General features: G+C 45.4%; 1 protein-coding gene across 1 annotated transcript in view; it reads right to left on the reverse strand.

Moving 5' to 3' along the window:
• Positions 1–19,940, reverse strand: part of LOC120747578 (nuclear mitotic apparatus protein 1-like) — a 26,969-nt gene extending 7,029 nt beyond the window's left edge. The window contains exon 1 of the mRNA XM_040053590.2: positions 19,927–19,940. Coding sequence (XP_039909524.2) covers positions 19,927–19,940 — 14 coding nt within the window. The remainder of the gene's footprint in view (positions 1–19,926) is intronic.
• Between the last annotated feature and the right edge of the window lie 906 nt (positions 19,941–20,846).

The following is a 20,846-nucleotide window of genomic DNA, read 5'->3' on the forward strand; positions in this document are numbered from 1 at the left end:
AAGGATCGTAAGTATTGCGTGGTTGAGTGGGGAGTGACCGAGCGTGTGAGTGAGACGTGATTTTATCACGAAGCGAGTGGGACCCCAAAATCGCAGTTCCATAGTCCCGCGAGGGGCGTGGTCGGTTGCGGGGGAAGCGAAAGTTTCGGGGGTAAAACGCACCTCACACGTAAAGCCCTGAAAACTCGGGGAGTTTTCGGAAAAGGGGGTCGGTCACAGGAAGGCTGAAAGGGAAGGTTACGTCCTTACAAGAGTTCCGGGGACTGGTAAACCTTTCAGCCTTGGACCAGGGACGGTCCGGGGAGGAAGTAAGGAGAAGAGAGAGCTCGCACACACCAGAGAAAACCCGGGGGGGGAGCGATCACCCACAAAGGGCAAGTATCTGGTAAACCCACACCATGGGACAGACAAAAAGCAAAGCTAGCAAAAGGAATCTTAGGAAGACAAAGCGGGGAACCGGTAAAGGAATCCCCGAAATCCCAGTTGAGAGCCCGCTGGGATGGATGTTAGAACATTGGGAAGAATGCCCCATAAGGGAAAGAAAATCCAAGAAATGGATGGTGCATTATTGCATAGAAGTATGGGGTGGGGTAGAAATACGGGATCACGTAATTTGGCCCGTGTTTGGAACATTTGAAGAATGGATATGTAAGGCACTGGTACGTTATGTCGGAGAAAAGGGAACTGCGGAAGAACGGGAATATGCTGGGGTCTGGGGTAGAATTGATGCAAAATTATTACCCATAAGGATAAAGGACCCTGCCGATGTTTCCGGGGATAAGTGGGAGCCCTTAGACAACTTACCTCCACCTTACATTGTACCCTCACCCCCTCCCCTCCCAGAGCAAAACAATCCACAAAACCCGGGGAGATTGGGACCCCCTCTGGGACGAAGGGTCCCTATATCCCCGTCTCTCCCCTCTGCCCCTCCGTTGGAGTCACAGACAGTGGCCCCGGTCCCACCGGTCGGGCTCCCTCCCCCGCTAGAACCTGTACAAGCCACTCAGCCACTGGGAGGGGGGACACAAAGTACAAACACCCCTGCACCAACACGGGATGACCTGTTGCCTGATCTAGATCTGGCGGCTTTCTTTAATTCTCCTGCAAACACACAGCAGGGTTGGGCAGAAGCAAAACACTCACCTCCCGCTAGGAGGACTAGGAGACAGCTAAAGAGGATGAATGAGACGGAGAGTGAAGGGGAGGGTGAAAAAGCAAATCTTTTCCCCTTAAGGGAAATTCCCACTGCTCCAGGAATTATCGGGTACGTAAATGTCCCGATTAATACCAGTGATGTAAGAGCCTTTAAGAAGGAGATGGGAAAGCTTATGAATGACCCTTTAGGGGTCTCCGAAAGGCTAGACGAGTTCTTGGGAACTAGCATCTATTCGTATGAAGATCTCACAGCTATTCTCAGATCCTTGTTCAATACGGAGGAAAGGGAAATGATCAGACAAGCGGGGATACGGGAATGGGAACGGAGGAACCCTCAGAGCACTCCTGGAGATCAGAAATGGCCAAGCCAAGATCCCCGATGGAATGCTCAAACTGAGGAGGGTAGGAGAAGTATGATTGATATGAGGAACATCATCATACAGGGAATTAGAGAGGCCGTACCCCGGGGACAAAAATTTGAGCAAGGTCTTTGGGGAATGTCAAGGGAAAGATGAGACTCCCACTGAATGGTTAGAAAGATTGAGAAAAAGCCTCCAGATATACTCTGGGACCGACCCTGATTCTCCCGTGGGGGAGGTATTATTGAAAACCCAGTTTGTAGCAAAATCATGGGAGGACATCAGGAAAAAGCTGGAAAAGATTGAGGGGTGGCAGGAGAAGGGATTGCAGGAGTTACTGCGGGAAGCCCAGAAGGTCTATATGAGAAGGGATGAGGAAAAACAGAAAATACAGGCTAGGGTGTTAGTGGCTGCAGTAAGGGAAGCCCAGAAACAGGAACGCCCACAAGCTTCGGAGAAACCCTTAAGGAAAGCACCTCCGAGGGGAGCCACGCGCCCACAAAAGGGGACTTCAGGAAAATGGGTGGAAGGAATGGAATGTTTCTATTGTAAAAAGAAGGGACATATGAAAAGGGATTGTCCAAAGAAGATAAGAGATGAGAAGATGTTTCGGGAGGACTAGGGAAGTCAGGGGCTCTATCTTTTGGGGTCCATAACATCAGGAGAGCCCTTGATAACATTAAAAATAGGACCCCAGGGAACGAAAATGGATTTTTTGGTAGATTCAGGGGCTGAGAAAAGTACATTCAAACAGTTGCCCCCAGGATGCCGAGTAAGCAAAGATTCTATGGTAGTTATAGGAGCTAAAGGGGAGCCGTTCAAGGTACCCATAGTTAAGAACGTGGAAATAGAATCGGAGAATAAAATTTGTTTGGGAGATATGTTGTTAGTAGAAGAGGCTGATTACAACCTGCTGGGTAGGGATTTGATGGTTGCACTGGGGATCAACCTCATCGTAAGGAATTCACAGATTATGGTTAGCATATACAAACTAACCTGTGAAGATGAGGACAAAATTAATCCCAAGGTATGGCATACAGGGAAGGAAGCCGGGAAATTAGCTATGGAACCTATATCAATTGAGATTGAGAAGCCTGAGGATCCCATAAGGATCAGGCAGTACCCAATCCCTTTAGAAGGGAGGCGGGGGCTGAAACCTATAATAGAGGATTTGATCAAAAAGGGCATATTGGAGCCGTGTATGTCCAGACACAATACCCCAATACTGGCTGTTAAAAAGGGAGATGGGAATTATAGGTTAGTGCAAGATTTAAGAGCCATAAATGAAAGGACAAGAACTCGGTTCCCTGTGGTGGCTAACCCCTACACCCTTCTGAATAGGATCTCCCCGAAGGATACTTGGTACAGTGTTATAGACTTAAAAGATGCATTTTGGACCTGCCCTTTAGCTGAAGGCAGCAGGGATTTTTTTGCATTCCAATGGGAGGATCCAGACACTAACCGGAAACAACAGTTAAGGTGGGCCTCACTTCCCCAAGGATTCGTGGACTCCCCAAATTTATTTGGACAAGCATTAGAACAGTTGCTAAGTCAGTTCTCCCCTAGGAAAGGGACCAAGATCTTACAATATGTAGATGATCTATTGGTGGCTGGTGAAACAGAGGAAGGTGTAAGAGAATGCACTATTGATTTGTTAAACTTTTTAGGGGAAAAGGGATTAAAGGTAGCAAAACAAAAGTTACAGTTCACAGAATCTGGGGTGAAATACTTAGGGCATTGGTTAGTAAAAGGGAAAAAGAAATTGGATCCTGCAAGGATAGCTGGGATCGTAGAACTGCCCCCCCCTAAAACCAAAAGACAAGTACGTCAGCTATTGGGGCTGTTAGGTTATTGTAGGCAGTGGATAGAAGGATATAGTGAAAAAGCTAAATTTTTGTATGAAAAATTAACTGCAGAAAAGATAAAATGGACAGAACGGGATGATAAGGAATTAGAGCAATTAAAGGGTGCTTTGGTAACTGCCCCAGTATTAAACCTCCCTGATATAAATAAGAAGTTCCAATTATTTGTAAATGTAGGAAACCACACAGCACATGGGGTGTTGACACAAGAATGGGCTGGGGATAGGAAGCCTGTAGGTTACCTTTCCAAACTATTGGACCCTGTAAGCAGGGGGTGGCCTACATGTTTACAGGCAATAGTAGCAGTTGCCTTATTGGTAGAAGAAGCCAAAAAGATTACTTTCGGGGCTCCCATCACAGTTTATACTCCACATAACGTAAGAACAATTTTACAACAAAAAGCTGAGAAATGGCTCACGGATGCCAGACTGTTGAAGTATGAGGCCATTCTCCTTCATGCTCCAGAATTAGAATTAAGGACAACACAAGCAAGTAATCCTGCTGGGTTCCTGTTTGGGGAAGCTTCATCTGAACCTATACACAATTGTATAGACCTAGTAGAATTACAAACAAAGATTAGAGAAGATCTGGAGGACGAGGAGCTCGAAGAAGGGGAAAAATGGTTCGTAGATGGGTCAGCCAGGGTTATAGAAGGGAAAAGAAAATCAGGATATGCAATTATAGATGGAAAAACTGGGGAAGTGATAAAATCAGGCCCCTTGGGCACTTCATGGTCAGCTCAGGCATGTGAATTGTATGCTGTGTTGCAAGCTCTCAAAGGACTTAAAGGAAAAATAGGGACTATCTTTACTGACTCGAAGTATGCTTTTGGGGTAGTGCATACCTTTGGGAAAATCTGGGAGGAAAAGAGGACTAGTGAACACTAGGGGAAAAGGTTTAATACATGAGGATTTAATAAGGCAAATTCTCAAGGCAGTAAGGGAACCAAAAGCTATTGCAGTGGTATATGTAAAGAGTCACCAGGCTGGACTACAGTTCAGAATACGTGGGAATAATCTGGCTGATCAGGAAGCCAGGAAAGCAGCTCTCCTAACCCTGGACACCCCGGAAAGCAGGACAGAAAATCTTGGAGAAGTTTCTCCTCATCCCACAGAAAAAGAGATTGAGGATTTCAAGAAAATGGGGGGAAGTTTAATAAATGGGAAATGGAAATTGACTGACGGTCGGGAATTGATTCCAAAGGCTTATGCCAGGATCATATTAAAAAGATTACATGCACAAACTCATTGGGGAACTCAAGCTTTAGCAGAACAATTTCTGAAATTCTTTGGATGCAAAGGTATCTTTGAGTTAGCCAAGCAGGAGGTTCAGAGTTGCTTGGTATGCCAGAAAATTAATAAATCAAAGGTCAAACACAATGCATTAGGGGGACGTCCTTTAGCATATCGCCCTTTTGGGAGAATACAAGTGGATTTCACAGAGTTACCAAAAATAGGTAGATATAGATATCTGCTAGTGATAGTAGACCAATTAACACATTGGGTGGAGGCATTCCCTAGCCCTAGGGCTACAGCTCAAACAGTAGCACGGAGATTATTAGAGGAAGTAATTCCCAGATATGGAATCCCTGATTCCATAGATTCAGATCAGGGAACCCATTTTACATCTAAGGTCATAAAAAGCCTGGCAGAAGCTCTGGGAATCAGATGGGAATATCATACACCTTGGCATCCTCAGAGCTCAGGTCAAGTAGAGAGAATGAATCAAACTCTGAAGGCACAGTTGTCAAAACTTATGCTGGAAACTAGGATGACTTGGATCAAATGCCTTCCTCTAGCCCTCCTAAATATCAGGACACAACCTCATTCAGGTTCGGGATTATCTCCATTCGAGATGCTGTACGGAATGCCCTATGAGCATGGAATGCCAGTTGGACATCCCCGGGTGGAGGATTGTCAGATCCAGTCTTATATTGTTGTGATTAACAAAAATTTACAGGAACTCCGGAAGCATGGACTGGTAGCACAAAGCACCCCGCTGGGGTTTGCTATCCACAAGATCCAGCCGGGTGATCGAGTGTTGATCAGAGCGTGGAAAGAAGCACCGCTGTCATCGCATTGGGAGGGACCTTTCCTCGTCCTCCTCACAACAGATACTGCCGTGAGAACAGCAGAGAAAGGCTGGACCCATTGCTCCCGAGTGAAAAAGGTGGAACAACACAGCAGCTCTCCGCAGTGGAAAATCACCTCTGCGCCTGGAGATTTAAAGCTGAGAATTCATCGAGACACCCAATGACCAGCACTTATCGGATAAGTTGCACTCAGGCAGGATGTCCCTGCTATCCTTTTGTTCATTTTAAGTGCGGGTATTGTGAACAAGTTTGGGTAACTCATTGTGTCCGGGGAGCTAGACCTTGGAATTTGTGTATCCCTTGTTACGAGGAGGAAGTCAGGCTTACCAATCTATTCCTATACGTTGCCACAGAATCGGGATTGTTCGAATTGGATTCTCCTGAGTGGTTCCACTATTTCACTAAAGGGATAAGGGGAGGATTAAATAAAAGGGCGGATCCACTCGTAATTGAGTGCAGGAGAACGTTGAAAGTACCCTGTAGAGCAGATCAAATAAAGAGAACGAGGTGGGAGCAGTACAAAAGGCGATACGCTCAGAGAAGCACTGGCAGGGACCCGGAAGAATATCCCTGCTGCCAAGAAGATGGATTACCCCGCCGCTGGTGGCAACCCAACGGGCGAAGGGTGGAGCAGAGGGATAGGTCTATGGGTAGCCCTGGTGATCCTGAGTCGAGCCATGTACCCCACGAATGGCCTCCACGAACCCCAAGAGGGGATGGGGATGGAAACTAGTCTCCCCACGGTCCCTCCAAACCTTACCCGGAACAGAGTTTTGGAATCCAGGGTACGAGTAGACTGGTTTACACCAAAAAGGGGGGAGAATCGCCAGTGGAATGAAGGGGTTAAATTGAACAAATCCAATCACCCGATGGCAACGGCTAGGAAAAGAAGGGAGGTAAGCAGTCTTCCTTTGATCACAACATGCAAAGAATGTAACAAAACTGTCTGGATTGGAGGGAAAAGAGAGAGTACTTTTGTGGGATATCTCCAAGTTAACCCTTTATGTTATGATAAGAGGAAACTGAAAATGTGTGCCTTGAACGGGAAAACATATTGGGTGGGACAAAATGAGAAATTACAAACAGCTGCTTTAGCTAATGGACCTATATTACTCGATATGTTGGGGGAGAACGAAGAAAGGGTTTGTTTAAGAATGGACAAAGTTTTTTGTTTTTCCAAGGATGAGGAAGGGTTAGACCCTGAGAACAAGATACAAAAGGTAGCCCTGGAATTTAAACGACAAGAATTGGCAGCTAAGAAAAAGAGAATGGAGCAGGAAAGAATGAGGACACTAAGTGAACAATATGAACAATTGGAAAAACAGTCTAATGATTGGAGTCTGGCTACTTCCAGCAAAAACCTTTTCCTGGATTTGGTACAAGAGATTGCTACCGAATTAGGGCTGACTAATTGTTGGATCTGCGGAGGATTAAAATCCGCAGAAAGATGGCCCTGGAAAGGTGAGAGTTTAACTCCTGAGCAGTTGCTAAAATGGGATAACAAAATCTTAAACACTTTAACCCGACCAGGAGGGTGGACACTGGATGAACGAGTAATAGGGACAATCTGTATTAGTAGAGAAGGGAATGTTTACAGTGATGTAGTGGGATACACTCCTTGTTTATCCACTCTAGCTGTAAATTCCAACAATAGATCCAAAATGTGGCAACCAGAACCCCCAAATGGGTACTGGGGAAAGGAAAAGCAAGAAAAGTGTAGCTGGGTAGAGGAAATTGAACTCTGTTGGCATGAACTCACTAACGCTAACCCTTATTACTCCTTAACTGAACTGGTGGAATTTTGGGACAAACCGGAAAATATAGATATTAAATGGAAAGCTCCCAGCGGGATTTATTGGATCTGTGGGAAAAGAGCATACAGTGAACTGCCCCGGAAGTGGAAAGGGTCCTGTACCCTAGGTATGATTAGACCCTCTTTCTTTACACTCCCCAGAACTGGTAGCAATTTACTAGGGGCTCCTTTGTATGAAACCCTCAGCAGGAGAAAGCGAGAGGTAAAGAAAGGACTCCCACAAGTGGGAGGGAATCAGAAATGGGGAGAGGAAGATTGGCCTGCAGAACGCATCATAGAATACTATGGTCCAGCCACATGGGCACAGGATGGAAGTTGGGGATACAGAACCCCAGTATACTTGTTGAACCGACTAATTAGGTTACAAGCTGTAGTAGAATTAGTATCTAACCACACCTCAGACGCCCTGGAATTGTTAGCCAAACAACACTCACAGATGAGAGCTTTTGTGTACCAAAATCGAATAGCTCTGGACTATTTATTAGCAGAGGAAGGGGGTGTGTGTGGGAAGTTTAATGACTCAGAATGCTGTATCGAGATCAATGACTATGGAGAAACTATCAGAGATTTGGCTGCAGAAATTAAAAAAGTGGCGCACGTCCCAGTGCAGAAATGGAATTCGATCCTAAAAGCATCATGGTGGGATCAAATATTTGGAACAGGAGATTGGTGGAAGAAGGTGGGGTTCTTTATCCTGTGCTCAGTGGCTGGGTTAGTGTTCTTACCTTGTTTAATACCTTGCCTAATAAGACTAATTCACACCGTAGTCCAGGGAATGCAAATAGCAGCCCTTCCTATGGACCCGGAATTAGCTTCAGGGGGATTAGCCAAAGGAAAAGCCACCTCAAAAATTATGAACTTAACCGAGGAAAGGAGTACTGCTGCCCAGGTATTAGAGAAATTTGAAGCCCAGATACAGGAAGGAAACATAGAGAGAACATATTGGAACAAAACGACAGGGGAAAGGTTAACAGAATAATGGTTAAGAGGCTTTTTTATCTTGACAGAGAAAAAAGACTATAACCAGAACACGAATTAAATTGGTGAATTTGGAAGAGGGGGGATTGTGATAAATGTGCTAAAGTTAATTCGTGTTATCAAATTATAAAAGGTAAATGTTGAACTGTATAAAATATGAATGTTAAAGATGTGCTCAAATGAACATAAGTAAGGGTAAAATGTAGAAACCAAAAATTAGAAAATTTCCTGGCTTGGGAAGCACAGGAGGGACACGAGGAAAGTATGACTGGAATTACCAGGGAGGGGGCCTTGAAACTATTGCTGCCGGGAATCCCTGAAAAGAAACAAAAAACCACGGAAGAAGAAGATACAAGTCCAGAGACCAAGATAATCACTTCAGATGGATATCTCTACTCGTCTCCGCCGAAATTAACATATACACGACACACCCGGGCTCGGCCATCAACGGCATTGTTCCACCCTACCGGTCTATTCAGACCTCCGACACCAGGACTTGAATAATTAATGAAGACGCCTCGGAGAGGATAACGTCAGAATTTCGGACTTCACTCCGCGATCTTGTGTATAAAAAGGGGTGGCCGGAGACCAGAAATTGTGAACTTGGGGGGATACCAGGCTGACAGAGCTTGTTATCCGTGTTCACCCGGCACCGATCCCGGGCTCGGCGCTGTCCTTTTAAATTGTGGCTTTCCGAGACTGATATTTTGTCTCACAATAAAATTCTAAATTTTGATACTTTAAATTTGGTCGATTTTATTTATAACAAAAGCTAAAAAGGGAACCGCAACCCGGAGGGACACATGGGACCCCTTAGACCATCTCCCGCCTCCATATCTTATGCCCACGCTGCAACCTATGCAAGCCCAGGCCCCTCCGTGGCTTGTGCTTCAGCCCGTACCTGCTCTAGCCCCCGCTGCGAGTCCCCTGCAGGTTTCGCAGGCTCTTTCACAACTACCACCCCCACTCTCACCACAGCCCCCAGAAATCCCGCCAGCACAGACCCCCATTTCGCCCTCTCCACCGACTTCCCCGCAACCCCCGCTCCTGTTACCTCAACCCCCAGAGATCCCGCCCCTGCAACCTCCGGGACTACAGCTCCCACAAGTCTGTGCGCACCCCCCTCGTCATTGATTACCTCCCAGCCACCAGAAATTCCACCTTCCCTGGCGCAGGCACTTGTCTCCGCACCCTCGCCGCCTGTTCCCCAGCCCCAGCTGGCCCCACAACCAATGGAAACCAGAAAGCAGGTTACAGTGAGCTCTCCCCTAGCCAGCAGAACTCGGCATAAGACTAGGAAAGTAGATGATGAAAATAGTGAGAATGAAGAGGAGAGGCATAATCTCTTCCCCTTAAGGGAAGTGCCTACTGCACCAGGGATTATTGGTTATGTGAACATGCCAATTAACACCGGGGATGTGAGAGCTTTTAAGAAAGAAATGGGCCGACTGATGGGTGATCCTTTTGGGGTTGCAGAGAGATTGGATTAATTTTTAGGCAATAGTATTTTTACCTTTGAGGATTTAACCTCTATATTGCGGTCATTGTTTAATAATGAGGAAAGGGAAATGATAAGACAAGCTGGCATTCGAGACTGGGAACATTGAAACCCCCGGGGGGCATCAGGGGAACAGAAATGAACTAGCCAAAGTCCAGCGTGGAATGCTCAATCAGAGGAAGGCAGGCGAAATATGATAGATCTAAGACACATTATAATCCAGGGCATACGGGAAGCCGTACCAAGGGGGCAAAAGGTCAGCAGGGTGTTTGGGGAATGCCAAAAGAAAGATGAAACACCAACAGAATAGTTAGATAGACTATGAAAAAGCTTGCAGATGTACTCAGGGACAGACCCGAATTCCCCCATTGGGGAAGTGCTCCTGAAAACCCAATTTGTGGCCAAATCATGGGAGAACATAAGGAGGAAACTTGAGAAAATAGACAACTGGCAGATTAGGAGGCAAAGAGGGCAGCACTCCTAACCCTAAATATTCCAGAAACCAGAGAAGGTGAAACCCAGGAATTCCCTCCCTGTCCCTCCGAAAAGAAGGTTGAGGAATACAAAAAGATAGGAGGGATATTAGAAGATGGGAAGTGGAAATTACCAGATGGTAGAGAATTAATACCGAAGGAATATGCTAGAAAAATCTTGAGAAGGCTGCACTTGCAGATCCATTGGGGAGCACAAGCTCTGGCTGAACAATTTTTTAAGTTCTTTGGGTGCAAGGGAATCTATGAAATAGCAAAACAGGAGGTCCAAGGATGTATGACATGTCAGAGGACAAACAGATCTAGGACCTGGCAGGTATCCCCAGGGAGACGTCCTTTAGCATACCGTCCATTCGGAAGAATCCAGGTAGATTTTACTGAATTACCAAAAATTGGGAGGCATCGAGATTTATTGGTAATGGTAGATCAGCTAACCCACTGGGCAGAAGCGTTCCCTAGTCCTCGGGCCACCGCCCAAGTGGTTGCTAAGAAACTACTGGAGGAAATAATACCAAGATACGGGATCGCAGACTACATTGATTCAGACCAGGGGATGCACTTCACCTCCAAAATCATAAAACATTTGGCAAATGTCCTAGGAATCCAGTGGGAATATCATACGCCCTGGCACCCCCAGAGCTCGGGATGGGTAGAAAGAATGAATCAAACATTAAAAGCTCAATTATCAAAACTTATGCTTGAGACCAAAATGCCATGGGTGAAGTGCCTCCCCCTCGCACTTTTAAACATCAGGACTCAATCCCACTCAGGAACAGGGTTATCTCTCTTTGAGATGCTTTATGGAATGCCATATGAACATGGAATGCCAGTGGGACATCCTCGGGTTGAGGATTGTCAGATACAATCTTATCTTGTATCAATTAATAACAATTTACAGGAGCTTCGAAAGCGTGGGCTGATATCACAGAGTACACCCTTAGGATTTGCCATCCATAAAATCCAGCCGGGAGACAAAGTGTTAATCAGGACGTGGAGAGAAACGCCATTAACTCCTCATTGGGAAGGACTTTTCCTCGTCCTCCTGACCACAGACACTGCTGTCAGGACTGCGGAAAAAGGCTGGACATGCGCTTCCTGGGTGAAAAAGGTCGAACAACGAGACAGCACTCCGGAGTGGAGAGTAACCTCATCGCCAGGAGACCTGAAGTTGAGAATCCACAGACAGACTCGATGACCGACGGGCATACGATAAGTTGTCTTCAAGTCGGGTGTACCTGTTGTCCTTTCATTCATTTTAAGTGTGGTTATTGTAAAGAGATTTGGGTAGCCCATTGTTTCAGAGGGTTCAGACCTTGGGGCCTGTGTAAAAACTGTTTAGAGAAGGAGAGGCAGCTAACGAGCTCTTTCCTAGCCCTTGCCACCGAGAGAGGTATATTGGAATTAGATTCTCCAGACTGGTTCCTAATATTCAGAGACGGGTTAAGGGGGAAACTAAATACTAAAGCCGAACCTTTGGCAATTGAGTGTAGGAGGGCGGTCAAAGTACCCTGTATAGCAGCACAAATAAAATTGGCCAGGTGGGGCACTTATAAAAGGCGGTATGCTAACAGGACAGACTATGGAGGCCCGGAAGAATACCCTTGCTGCCGAGAAGATGGATTATCTCGCCGCTGGTGGCAACCCAGCGGGCAGAGGCAAAGGCAGAGGGGTACACCTATGGGTAATCCTAGTGGTCCTGAGCCTAGTCGTGTGCCACATGAGTGGCCTCCCCAGCCCTAAGGGACAAATGGGGCAGGAAAGACAGTGCCTGAAAGAGGCTCAGAGAGAGCCTGCCTTGAGCCAGAACGTAACTTTTCGGGTACATTTTGATTGCCCAGGGATTCGGCGAATGGGGCTTTGTAACCACAACAGGAGTTGGTTCAAAATATGTAGGTTAAAGGAAGGAACCATATACATTGACCCGGTAGCAATATCTAGGAATGAGAGCTCAATAAAGGCATCAAGGGAAAAGAAGGCCTGGAAAAACCGGGATATAAGCAGAATGCCCATAAACCCTATTTGTGATAAATGTAATAAAACAGTGTGGGTTAGGGGCAAGAAAGAATCCACCTTTGTGGTGTACTTCCAGGTGAACAAACTATGTTACGATCAGAATAAATTAGGAATGTGTATGATGAATGGAAAAACCTATTGGGTAGGGAATAATGTGAAACTTAATACAGCTTCCCTAAACAGTGGGCCCATCATATTAGATCTGCTAAATGAAAATGATGAAAGGGTTTGCTTGAAGCTAGAAGGAACTTTCTGCTTCTTCAAGAATGAGGAAGGGATGGACCCAGAAAACAAAATACAGAAAGTGGCTCAGGAATTGAAAAGACGGGAGTCAGAGGCAAAAAGAAAGAGGATGGAACAAGAGAGAATAAGGACACTGAGTGAACAATACAAACAATTAGAGAAACAGTATAGTGATTGGGGTTTGCCGGCCTCTAGTAAAAATCTTTTTACAGAGCTAATGCAGGAAATTGCCACTGAATTAGGATTGTCAAATTGTTGGATTTGCGAGGGACTAAAATCAGCAGAGGAAATGGCCCTGGAAAGGTGAGAGTTTGGCTCCAGAACAGTTTCTAAAATGGGACAATCAAATGATAAAAACTATATCACGGCCTGAAGGGTGGATCTTAGACCAAAGAATAATAGGGACAATGTGAATCAATAGAGAGGGAAATAGGTATACCGAAATAGTGGAATATACGCCCTGCATATTCACCCTGGGTGTCAATTCTAATAACAAAACTAGGAACTGGCAACCTGAACCACATACAGGATATTGGAGTAAAAAGAAGGGAAAAGAACGTGATTGGATTAACGCAATTGAGTTATGCTGGAATAAACTTGCTGGAGCCAACCCCTACCAATCCTTGGGGAACCTAAAAGATTTTTGGGAAATGCCCAAAAGCACAGAGATTAAATGGAAAGCCCCAAGTGGAATTTATTGGGTATGTGGGAAGAAGGCCTATAGTGAGCTACCCCGCAGATGGAAGGGGTCTCGCACTTTAGGGATGATCAGACCTTCCTTTTTCACGCTGCCCCAATCAGAAAGCAACCTACTAGGTGCCCCACTATGTGAAACTCTGAACAGACAGAAAAGAGAATTAAAAGAGAACTCCCGAATGCAGGAGGAAACCAAAAATGGGGAAGCGAGGAATGGCCTGCTGAACGAATAATATGGCCCTGCAACTTGGGCCCAGGATGGGAGTTGGGGTTACAGAACCCCAGCCTATTTACTGAATAGATTAATCAGATTGCAAGCCGTGGTAGAAATAGTCTCAAATCACACTTTGGACGCATTAGAGTTACTGGCCCAGCAACACTCACAAATGAGAGCTTTCGTTTATCAGAATAGGATTGTGCTGGACTATTTGCTAGCAGAAGAAGGAGGGGTCTGTGGGAATTCTTGGGGTCTGATTCAATGAATCAGAATGTTGCATAGAAATAGATGATTATGGAGAAACTATCAGAGGCCTACAGCTGAAATTAAGAAGGTAGCACATGTCCCAGTCCAAAAGTGGAATTCAATCCTCCCAAGCCTCTTGGTGGGACCAATTGTTTGGGACTGGGGCCTGGTGGAAGACAGTGGGTTTCTTCATTTTATGTTCAGTGGCAGGAGTCATCTTTCTACCATGTCTAATACCGTGTTTCATTTGACTCATACACACGGTAGTACAAGGTATGCAAATTGCAGCGTTACCCACTGATCCAGAATTAGCCACAGGGGGCCTTGGCAAGACCATTAAAATATCAAAAATCATGAAATTGAATGAGGAAAGAACCAGGGCAGCAGAAGTTTTGGCCAAATTTGAGGCCCGAGTAAAAGAAGGAGAAGAGGAGTGTAGGAAATATTGTGATTCATCAGAAGAAGCGTGGGATGACTATAAAAATGATTTTTAAGAAATATGTGTAAAAAAAGGTGATGTGTTTCTTTGTTCATTAGGTTTATGTTAAGGTTTTTTTTTTTGTCAAAAAGAAAAAAAAGCAATAACAGGAACATGAATTAAATGTGTTTATATAGAAGGGGAAGGACTGTGATATGTAATATAAAGTTAATTCGCGTTCGGTCTGAATTAAACTTTGTAAAATATAAAATGTACTTGGGATTTGAGAAACAGAATGTGAGGGGGACACAAAGGATTGAGAAATGAGGGGTTTCTGCCAGGAAACCATCAGAACACTTGTTTACTCAGTGAATAGAAGGAGTAACCAGATAAGACGTGTCCCCCCCAGAGATGAACCTGCTAACGACACAGCGATCAACACCAGATGGGTATCTTATCTGCTCCAGCTGAGTTCTACATCTCTAAACACCACTCCGGAGAAAGCAATCAGGATATTGTTCCACCACAGGAAATCTATTCAACTGACCGGAGACCTGGACATGAATACCTGATGAAGCAGAGGGGACAGGAGGAGTGAAGCAACTCCTCATCCTTAGCAAAAGACTGTATAAAAACTAGCAGCTCGGGACACACTTCGTGAACAGGAGAGATTTGGAGCGATAGAGTCCGTTTCTGTGTTCACCCAGTGCCAAACCCCGGGTTCGACACTGTTCCTTTTTAATTGTGGCTGTTAGAGACTGAATTTAAGTCTCGAAATAAAACTCTATATTTTGATTCACGAAGTTGGGCTTGATCATTTATTACAGTAGCACATGTTCCGGTACAAAAATGGAACTCCATACTCCAAGCATCCTGGTGGGATCAGCTGTTCAACGGAGCATGGTGGAAGAAGGTAATATTTTTTATATTATGTTCACTAGCTGGGATCATGTTTCTACCCTGCTTGATACCTTGTTTTATTAGGCTGATACATTCTGTAGTGCAGGGCGTGCAAATAGCAGCTATGCCCACAGACCCAGAATGTGCTAGGGGAAAAACTAATCAGGTATCAAAAATAATGAAACTGGGAGGGGAAAACGGACACCATAGAGCAGCAGATGCCTTAGCTAGATTCGAGGAACAGATAAAAGGGGAAGGAGAGGCCTACAGATTGTATCAGGGAATTCCGGGGGAAGTTTGGGATAATGAGCCTTAAAGTAACTAAAGGTTGAGAAATGAGATAATTAGTATCAAGCACCAGTAAAACTAGTTGTGTAGAAGGTACAGAAAGCACGAATTAATATGTTTATGTGGAAGGGGAGGGATTGTTATATGTGTATATGATAATTTGTGCAAATAAAACTGTCATATATATTTTTATGTACTGTTAAAATATGCTCTTTTAAGTTTTAAAACTCACAAGCCAGAGACTGCAACATAATGTCAAAACCACCTGGACAAAGGAGGAAGGACTTCATTTACCATAAAATAAGTGTGGCCAGCTCGGAGATGGATCATCCATCAAGGTGATTCCAGGAACGCCCGGGCGATGAGTATGTGATAAATATCCGGAGACTGAGTTAACCAGGGCCATCAGAGAGGTACATCTCAATGCCGGATTCCGGGAACACTATCACGGGTGCTCATCACTCTCCGGACGTGTTTTGTTCAACTTGCCACAGAGAAAGAACTCCTCATGAACACGTGTAGTCTGAAACAGAAGAAAAGGGACTCAGCCTCGGGCGAAAAAAACCGTATAAAAATTGCTCAGACAGGACAGTCGGTGTGGAGCACAGGAGACCCTCTGCTGCAGCGGGCAAACCTGTGTCTCACCCAGCACCGACACCCGGGTTCAGCACTGACCCCCTTTTTTTTTTTCTTTTTTTTGATAGTGTTTTTGTTGTTGTTGTTGCTCTCTAAAATTCTATTTGGACATTTTTAAAATAAATTTCCTTCAATTAATGAATTGGAGCGTTTTTCATTTATAACAGTGGGATCAGTTGTTTGGACAAGGAGCCTGGTGGAAAAAAGTGGCATTCTTTATATTATGTTCCATTGCTGGAATAATATTTCTGCCTTGCTTTATTGTCTTATTTGACTGATTGACTCTGGTACAGGGCATGCAAATTGCAGCCCTACCCACAGACCGAGAACTTGCTGTTGAAAAAACTGGTCAGATCCCTGAGGTATCCAGGATAATGAAATTGGAGGGAAGGGAGGAGGCTAATAAAGTGGCAGAAGCTTTAGAGAAATTTGAGGAAAAAATAAAGGAGGAAAATGTTGTCTACCAGAAATACTGCGAGATATCACAGGAAGAATGGAATGACTATAGCAAATTTGAGGATGACTAAAAAAAATAACTTATCACCACTCTAAGGTATAAAAAGTGCTGTTAGTTGTTTAGTAGAATATAGAAATTGGAACAGTTTGTAAGGAATATTAAAAACCCCATGAATTTAATGTGTTTATGGAAAGGGCGGGGGGACTGTGATATATGTTTTGAGATAAATTCGTGTTTTAAGTGTGTTGTATGTTATAACCTATAAACTGTATTGCAAACAGAGGTTTCCAAATACTGTGGGTACATTTCTGGCTGCCGAAACTAATTTGCAATTGTAGAGGTTCCAGACAATTGCAGGGTGAAGTCCAAATTAACAACCGAAAGGAATGGCCAAACAGGAGATGTCTCATCCATCAAGGGAGGGTCCACTGCCTTCTCCCGTGACTAACACATGATACCAGTCTAGAGGTGGGAAACCCCGAGGTGTCACTATCAGCATCCCAATGCCGATTTCTCAGAACCCCATTCAAGCGCTTGATTCTGCCAGGAGGAAGCATTCAGAGCCAAGGGCCAGAGAAAGAAAATACATGAACATGCACAGCAGAAACGAACTAACAGTAAAACTGCCTCAGGGAAGAAAAACTGTATAAAACCTGCTCGCTGAATCTAAGGGATTGTGAATGGGGAGGACTGGTTTAGTTGTGGCTGTCTCTGCGTTCACCCAACTTTGATAGCCGGGGATCAAGGTTGTCTCTTTTATTGTGGCTGTCCCAGATTGTTTTTAAAAATGGCAGAATAAAATTACTTTATATCAAATTGGCTATTAATTGTCCATAACACTGACCATGGTGGAAGCCATCACTGGATGGCTGGAGACCTACCCTGTGCCTCATGCTACCGTCCTGGGCCTAGAAAAGCAAATCCTGTGGCGGCATGGTACCCCTGAGAGGACTGACTCTGATAATGGGACTCATTTCAAGAATAACATGGCATTGAGTGGGTGTACCATATTCCTTATAATGCTCCAGCAGCTGAGAAAGTTGAAGCGTGCAATGGCCTGCTTAAAACCACCTTGAGGGCACTGGGTGGAGAGACTTTCAAGAACTGGGAGATTAATTTAGCAAAGGCCACATGGTTAGTGAACACCTGAGGTTCTACCAGCCGAGTAGGTCCTGCCCAACATGAGCCCCTGAGAACAAGAGATGGAGATAAGGTTCCAGTGGTACACATGCGAAGTATATTGAGAAAAAACTTTTTGGGTTAATTCTGCCTCCAGCAAAGACAATCCCATCCATGGGGTTTTCTTTGCTCAGGGACGAGGTTGCACCTGGTGTGTGATGCAAAAGGACAGAGAGACCTGATGCATACCTCAAGGGGACCTTGTTTTAGAGTGAACTACCCATGACACTGTGCCTGTATCTGTATCTGCATGTATATATGTATATAATTAAACTAGTGCATGTATGTATATAATTTAAAGGTTTAAATTTGATGTAACATGTTAGTATGGGAAAAAAAATTGGGGTGGATTATCTTGGGGGTTCGGTTTCTTTCCTTTTGTTCCTTTTTACTTACAGATTTTTTCCCCATAAGTTTCTAGGAAACACTAAGAACTGGGTACTTAAGAAAACAAAAGAAGTGATCAAGCTCAGGGGAGGAGGGCATCTGGTTGCACTTCGCTTATGTGGGAGTTTCTCTTTGAGGGCAAAGATATTGGGAGAATTGGGCTGGTAAAAGACAGGCAGCTGCTGGCTCTCTCTCTTGGGCTTTGGAGGAAGATGGTCAGAGCTGCTGCTTGGAGAGGGGAATTTGCTGCTGCCACTGGATCTCGGCCCAGAGCTGCTTCTGCTGTGGGGTGAGCTTCTGCTTGTGAGAGCAGCCACTGAACTGGGACCTTATTAACACCCTACCTCACTAAAAGAGGGACCTATTACCATCCGCCTGGGTGTCCAGGATCCTGAGCTCGCCTTTCCCTGTCCTGGTCAGAGCCCAGCCGCCACTTCCTCACCTCACACTGTTTCTTCAGCACTGCTCTGAGTTTTCATTGCACTGTAGCCCTTGCACAACCTGCCTGCTGATGCGTCTTGCTGGCCAAGCTTGCTGCTTCGGAGAGTCCTGCTGGGGCACCGGGATCGACTGCCCCAGGGTTTAGTGAAGCCAAGCCTCTCTTCCATCCCTTCCCCTCTTGGCCGAGCCACCATTACTGTGTGCTCCCTGGGCTCACGGCACAGCGCCCCCTGCAGCCGTGGGGGAATCATCGCACCTGCCCTGCCCGCCGGGAGCCACCAGCGCCCCTGCCGGCTGTGACCGGAACTGCACCCAAGGGGAAAGTCGAGAAGGGGTCACTGCGTTTGTGGTTCTGTTTGTTGTTAATGCTGTAGTTGTTTGTTTGCTTTATTATACATACTAGAAAAGAACGGTTATTCCTATTCTCATATCTTTGCCTGAGAGCTCCTTAATTTCAAAATTATAATAATTCAGAGGGGGCTCCTACCCTCCTTAGCAGACACCTGTCATTGAGAGTGAGAGAACGGGTCATGTAGCTCGGCCCTCTCTCAGTCTTTTATTAGTCCCAGTCTCTCCAGCGCTGCTGGAAAATGCGAGGTCCAGGCCCCAGGTGCGAGCCCCCAGTGCTCCCCTGGGTTTTCAGTCTAGAGCAGGTTTAAACAGTAACACCACCCCCCCCATAAAAAAAAAAAAATATAAAAAGAAAACGATAAAAAAAAAAAAATCCAGGGAACTTCTCTGCCGTAGCTAGCTGAAACTAACTAAAAGCAAAAAGATCTCTGTCCTGCAGTCTCTCCAAGCCTCTGCCGAACACCCTGTCCGGAGAAGAATGTGGAGGAGTCAGGCAGTCAGGCAGTTTTTTAAAAACAAACTCTGTGCTTCTCCTTGCTCCCAGAACCAGTCTTAAAGGCACAGAACTCAATATACAGCACAAACAGAACAGACGACTGGGGATACAAGCATCATAAAGTCACCCTAGGACATAGATGCACTCCAGTTTCTCTGTGTGGGGGATGGTAAAGGATCTAAAGAAAAAAGACAAAGCAATCTCCTGGTTTTACTCTATCTGATTACTGTGGAAGGTAAGGTGGAAAGTACCAGACTTTCAAAGCATACTATTGCCTTTCATTCTCTACTTGCAGGGAATTTTTGGATGAATGTGTCAAAGCATCATACTTCCTCTGGGAAATGTTTTAACTAAAAAAAACCCCAATAACCTGAATCTGCTTGCAGGGGAAAAAAAAGATACTCTGAAGTTTACACTTGAAATATTTTCATTGTACCCAAAGTGTACAGATAAAACAACTTTTTCCCACAGATGCGGGATTTAGTGAACTGTCAGGCCAGTGCACTCACCTGCATTTGCTCTTGTAACTGATCTCAACATCTGAGTTCACCCTCCTAATCTAATAGCTATTCCCAAATAGTTAAGCAATGGTAAAATCTCATGAAAGAGCAGATGCTACAGAACAGATAGATGTCAAATACCAAGGAAGGCCACACAGGGGGCATTGCCTACACCAGGAAATTTTTGCCTGGTGTATGCCAGAATTTTACCTGTCTGCTGCCATGGGGGAATGGCTGGGAGCACACCTATAGTCAGGCTGGCCACATCAAGGTTTTCAAGCCTGGAGGCTTGTAGCCCAGTAGCACCAAGGACCAAATTCCACCATCTTCCACTTCGGTGCTAGCCAAACCCCAACTTAGTTACTCAGGAAACATCGAAGGTAAAACTTCAATGCCCTCTCCAGCCTAGACAAGGTCACAATGAGTGACCAAAGCTCTGCCACCTGACCATCCTCTGAAAGGAAGAAAGAATGGGCAGAGGAGAGTGGGTGGGGAGGACGGAGGTGACTCGCCTGTGCAGGGGCAGAACCTGCCTCTCAGTGTTCTTTTCCCTGGGCCTGCAGTACCCTCCCTCCCTCCGGATGAGGGTTTTAAAGACATGAGCTATGAGGCCGAGGACTGGCGTTTTGGTAGGCCACTAGATGGCAAGATATGGCAAGGATTGAGCACCAGCTGTGCCTTTCTTTCCTGCTAGAGGGGCCTCTCATGATGCCCTCAGGCCCCAGCTGGAGCCAAGCCTGCAGAACGGTCCTCCTAACTCACTTGAGTGCATCAGAGCACAGGCACAACCCATCTGTACTCAACAGCCCTCGAATTAATTTCCTCTTTTTAGGTGATATTTTGGGTGTTCTTTGGTATTGCTTAGTTGTCTTGCTGTGCTAGAAGAAGCCATGGCACTTATTTTGAGATGCCACTGAACTGTGGCGCAGTGCTGATGCGTGAACAGAGCCTGTTCATTTTAGGGAAGAGCAGGTGCTTCTCTGAAAGACAGACTGGCATGTCACCAGCTGTCCTAGGGTGACTTTATGATGCGTGTATCCCCAACTGTCTTTTCTGTTTGTGCTGCATATTGAGTCCTGTGCCTTTAAGACTGGTTCTGGGAGCAAATGGGGAGCAATAAGTGCACGGAG

Source organism: Hirundo rustica, chromosome 2 (assembly GCF_015227805.2).
Source record: "Hirundo rustica isolate bHirRus1 chromosome 2, bHirRus1.pri.v3, whole genome shotgun sequence".
In the NCBI taxonomy this organism is placed as follows: domain Eukaryota; kingdom Metazoa; phylum Chordata; class Aves; order Passeriformes; family Hirundinidae; genus Hirundo; species Hirundo rustica.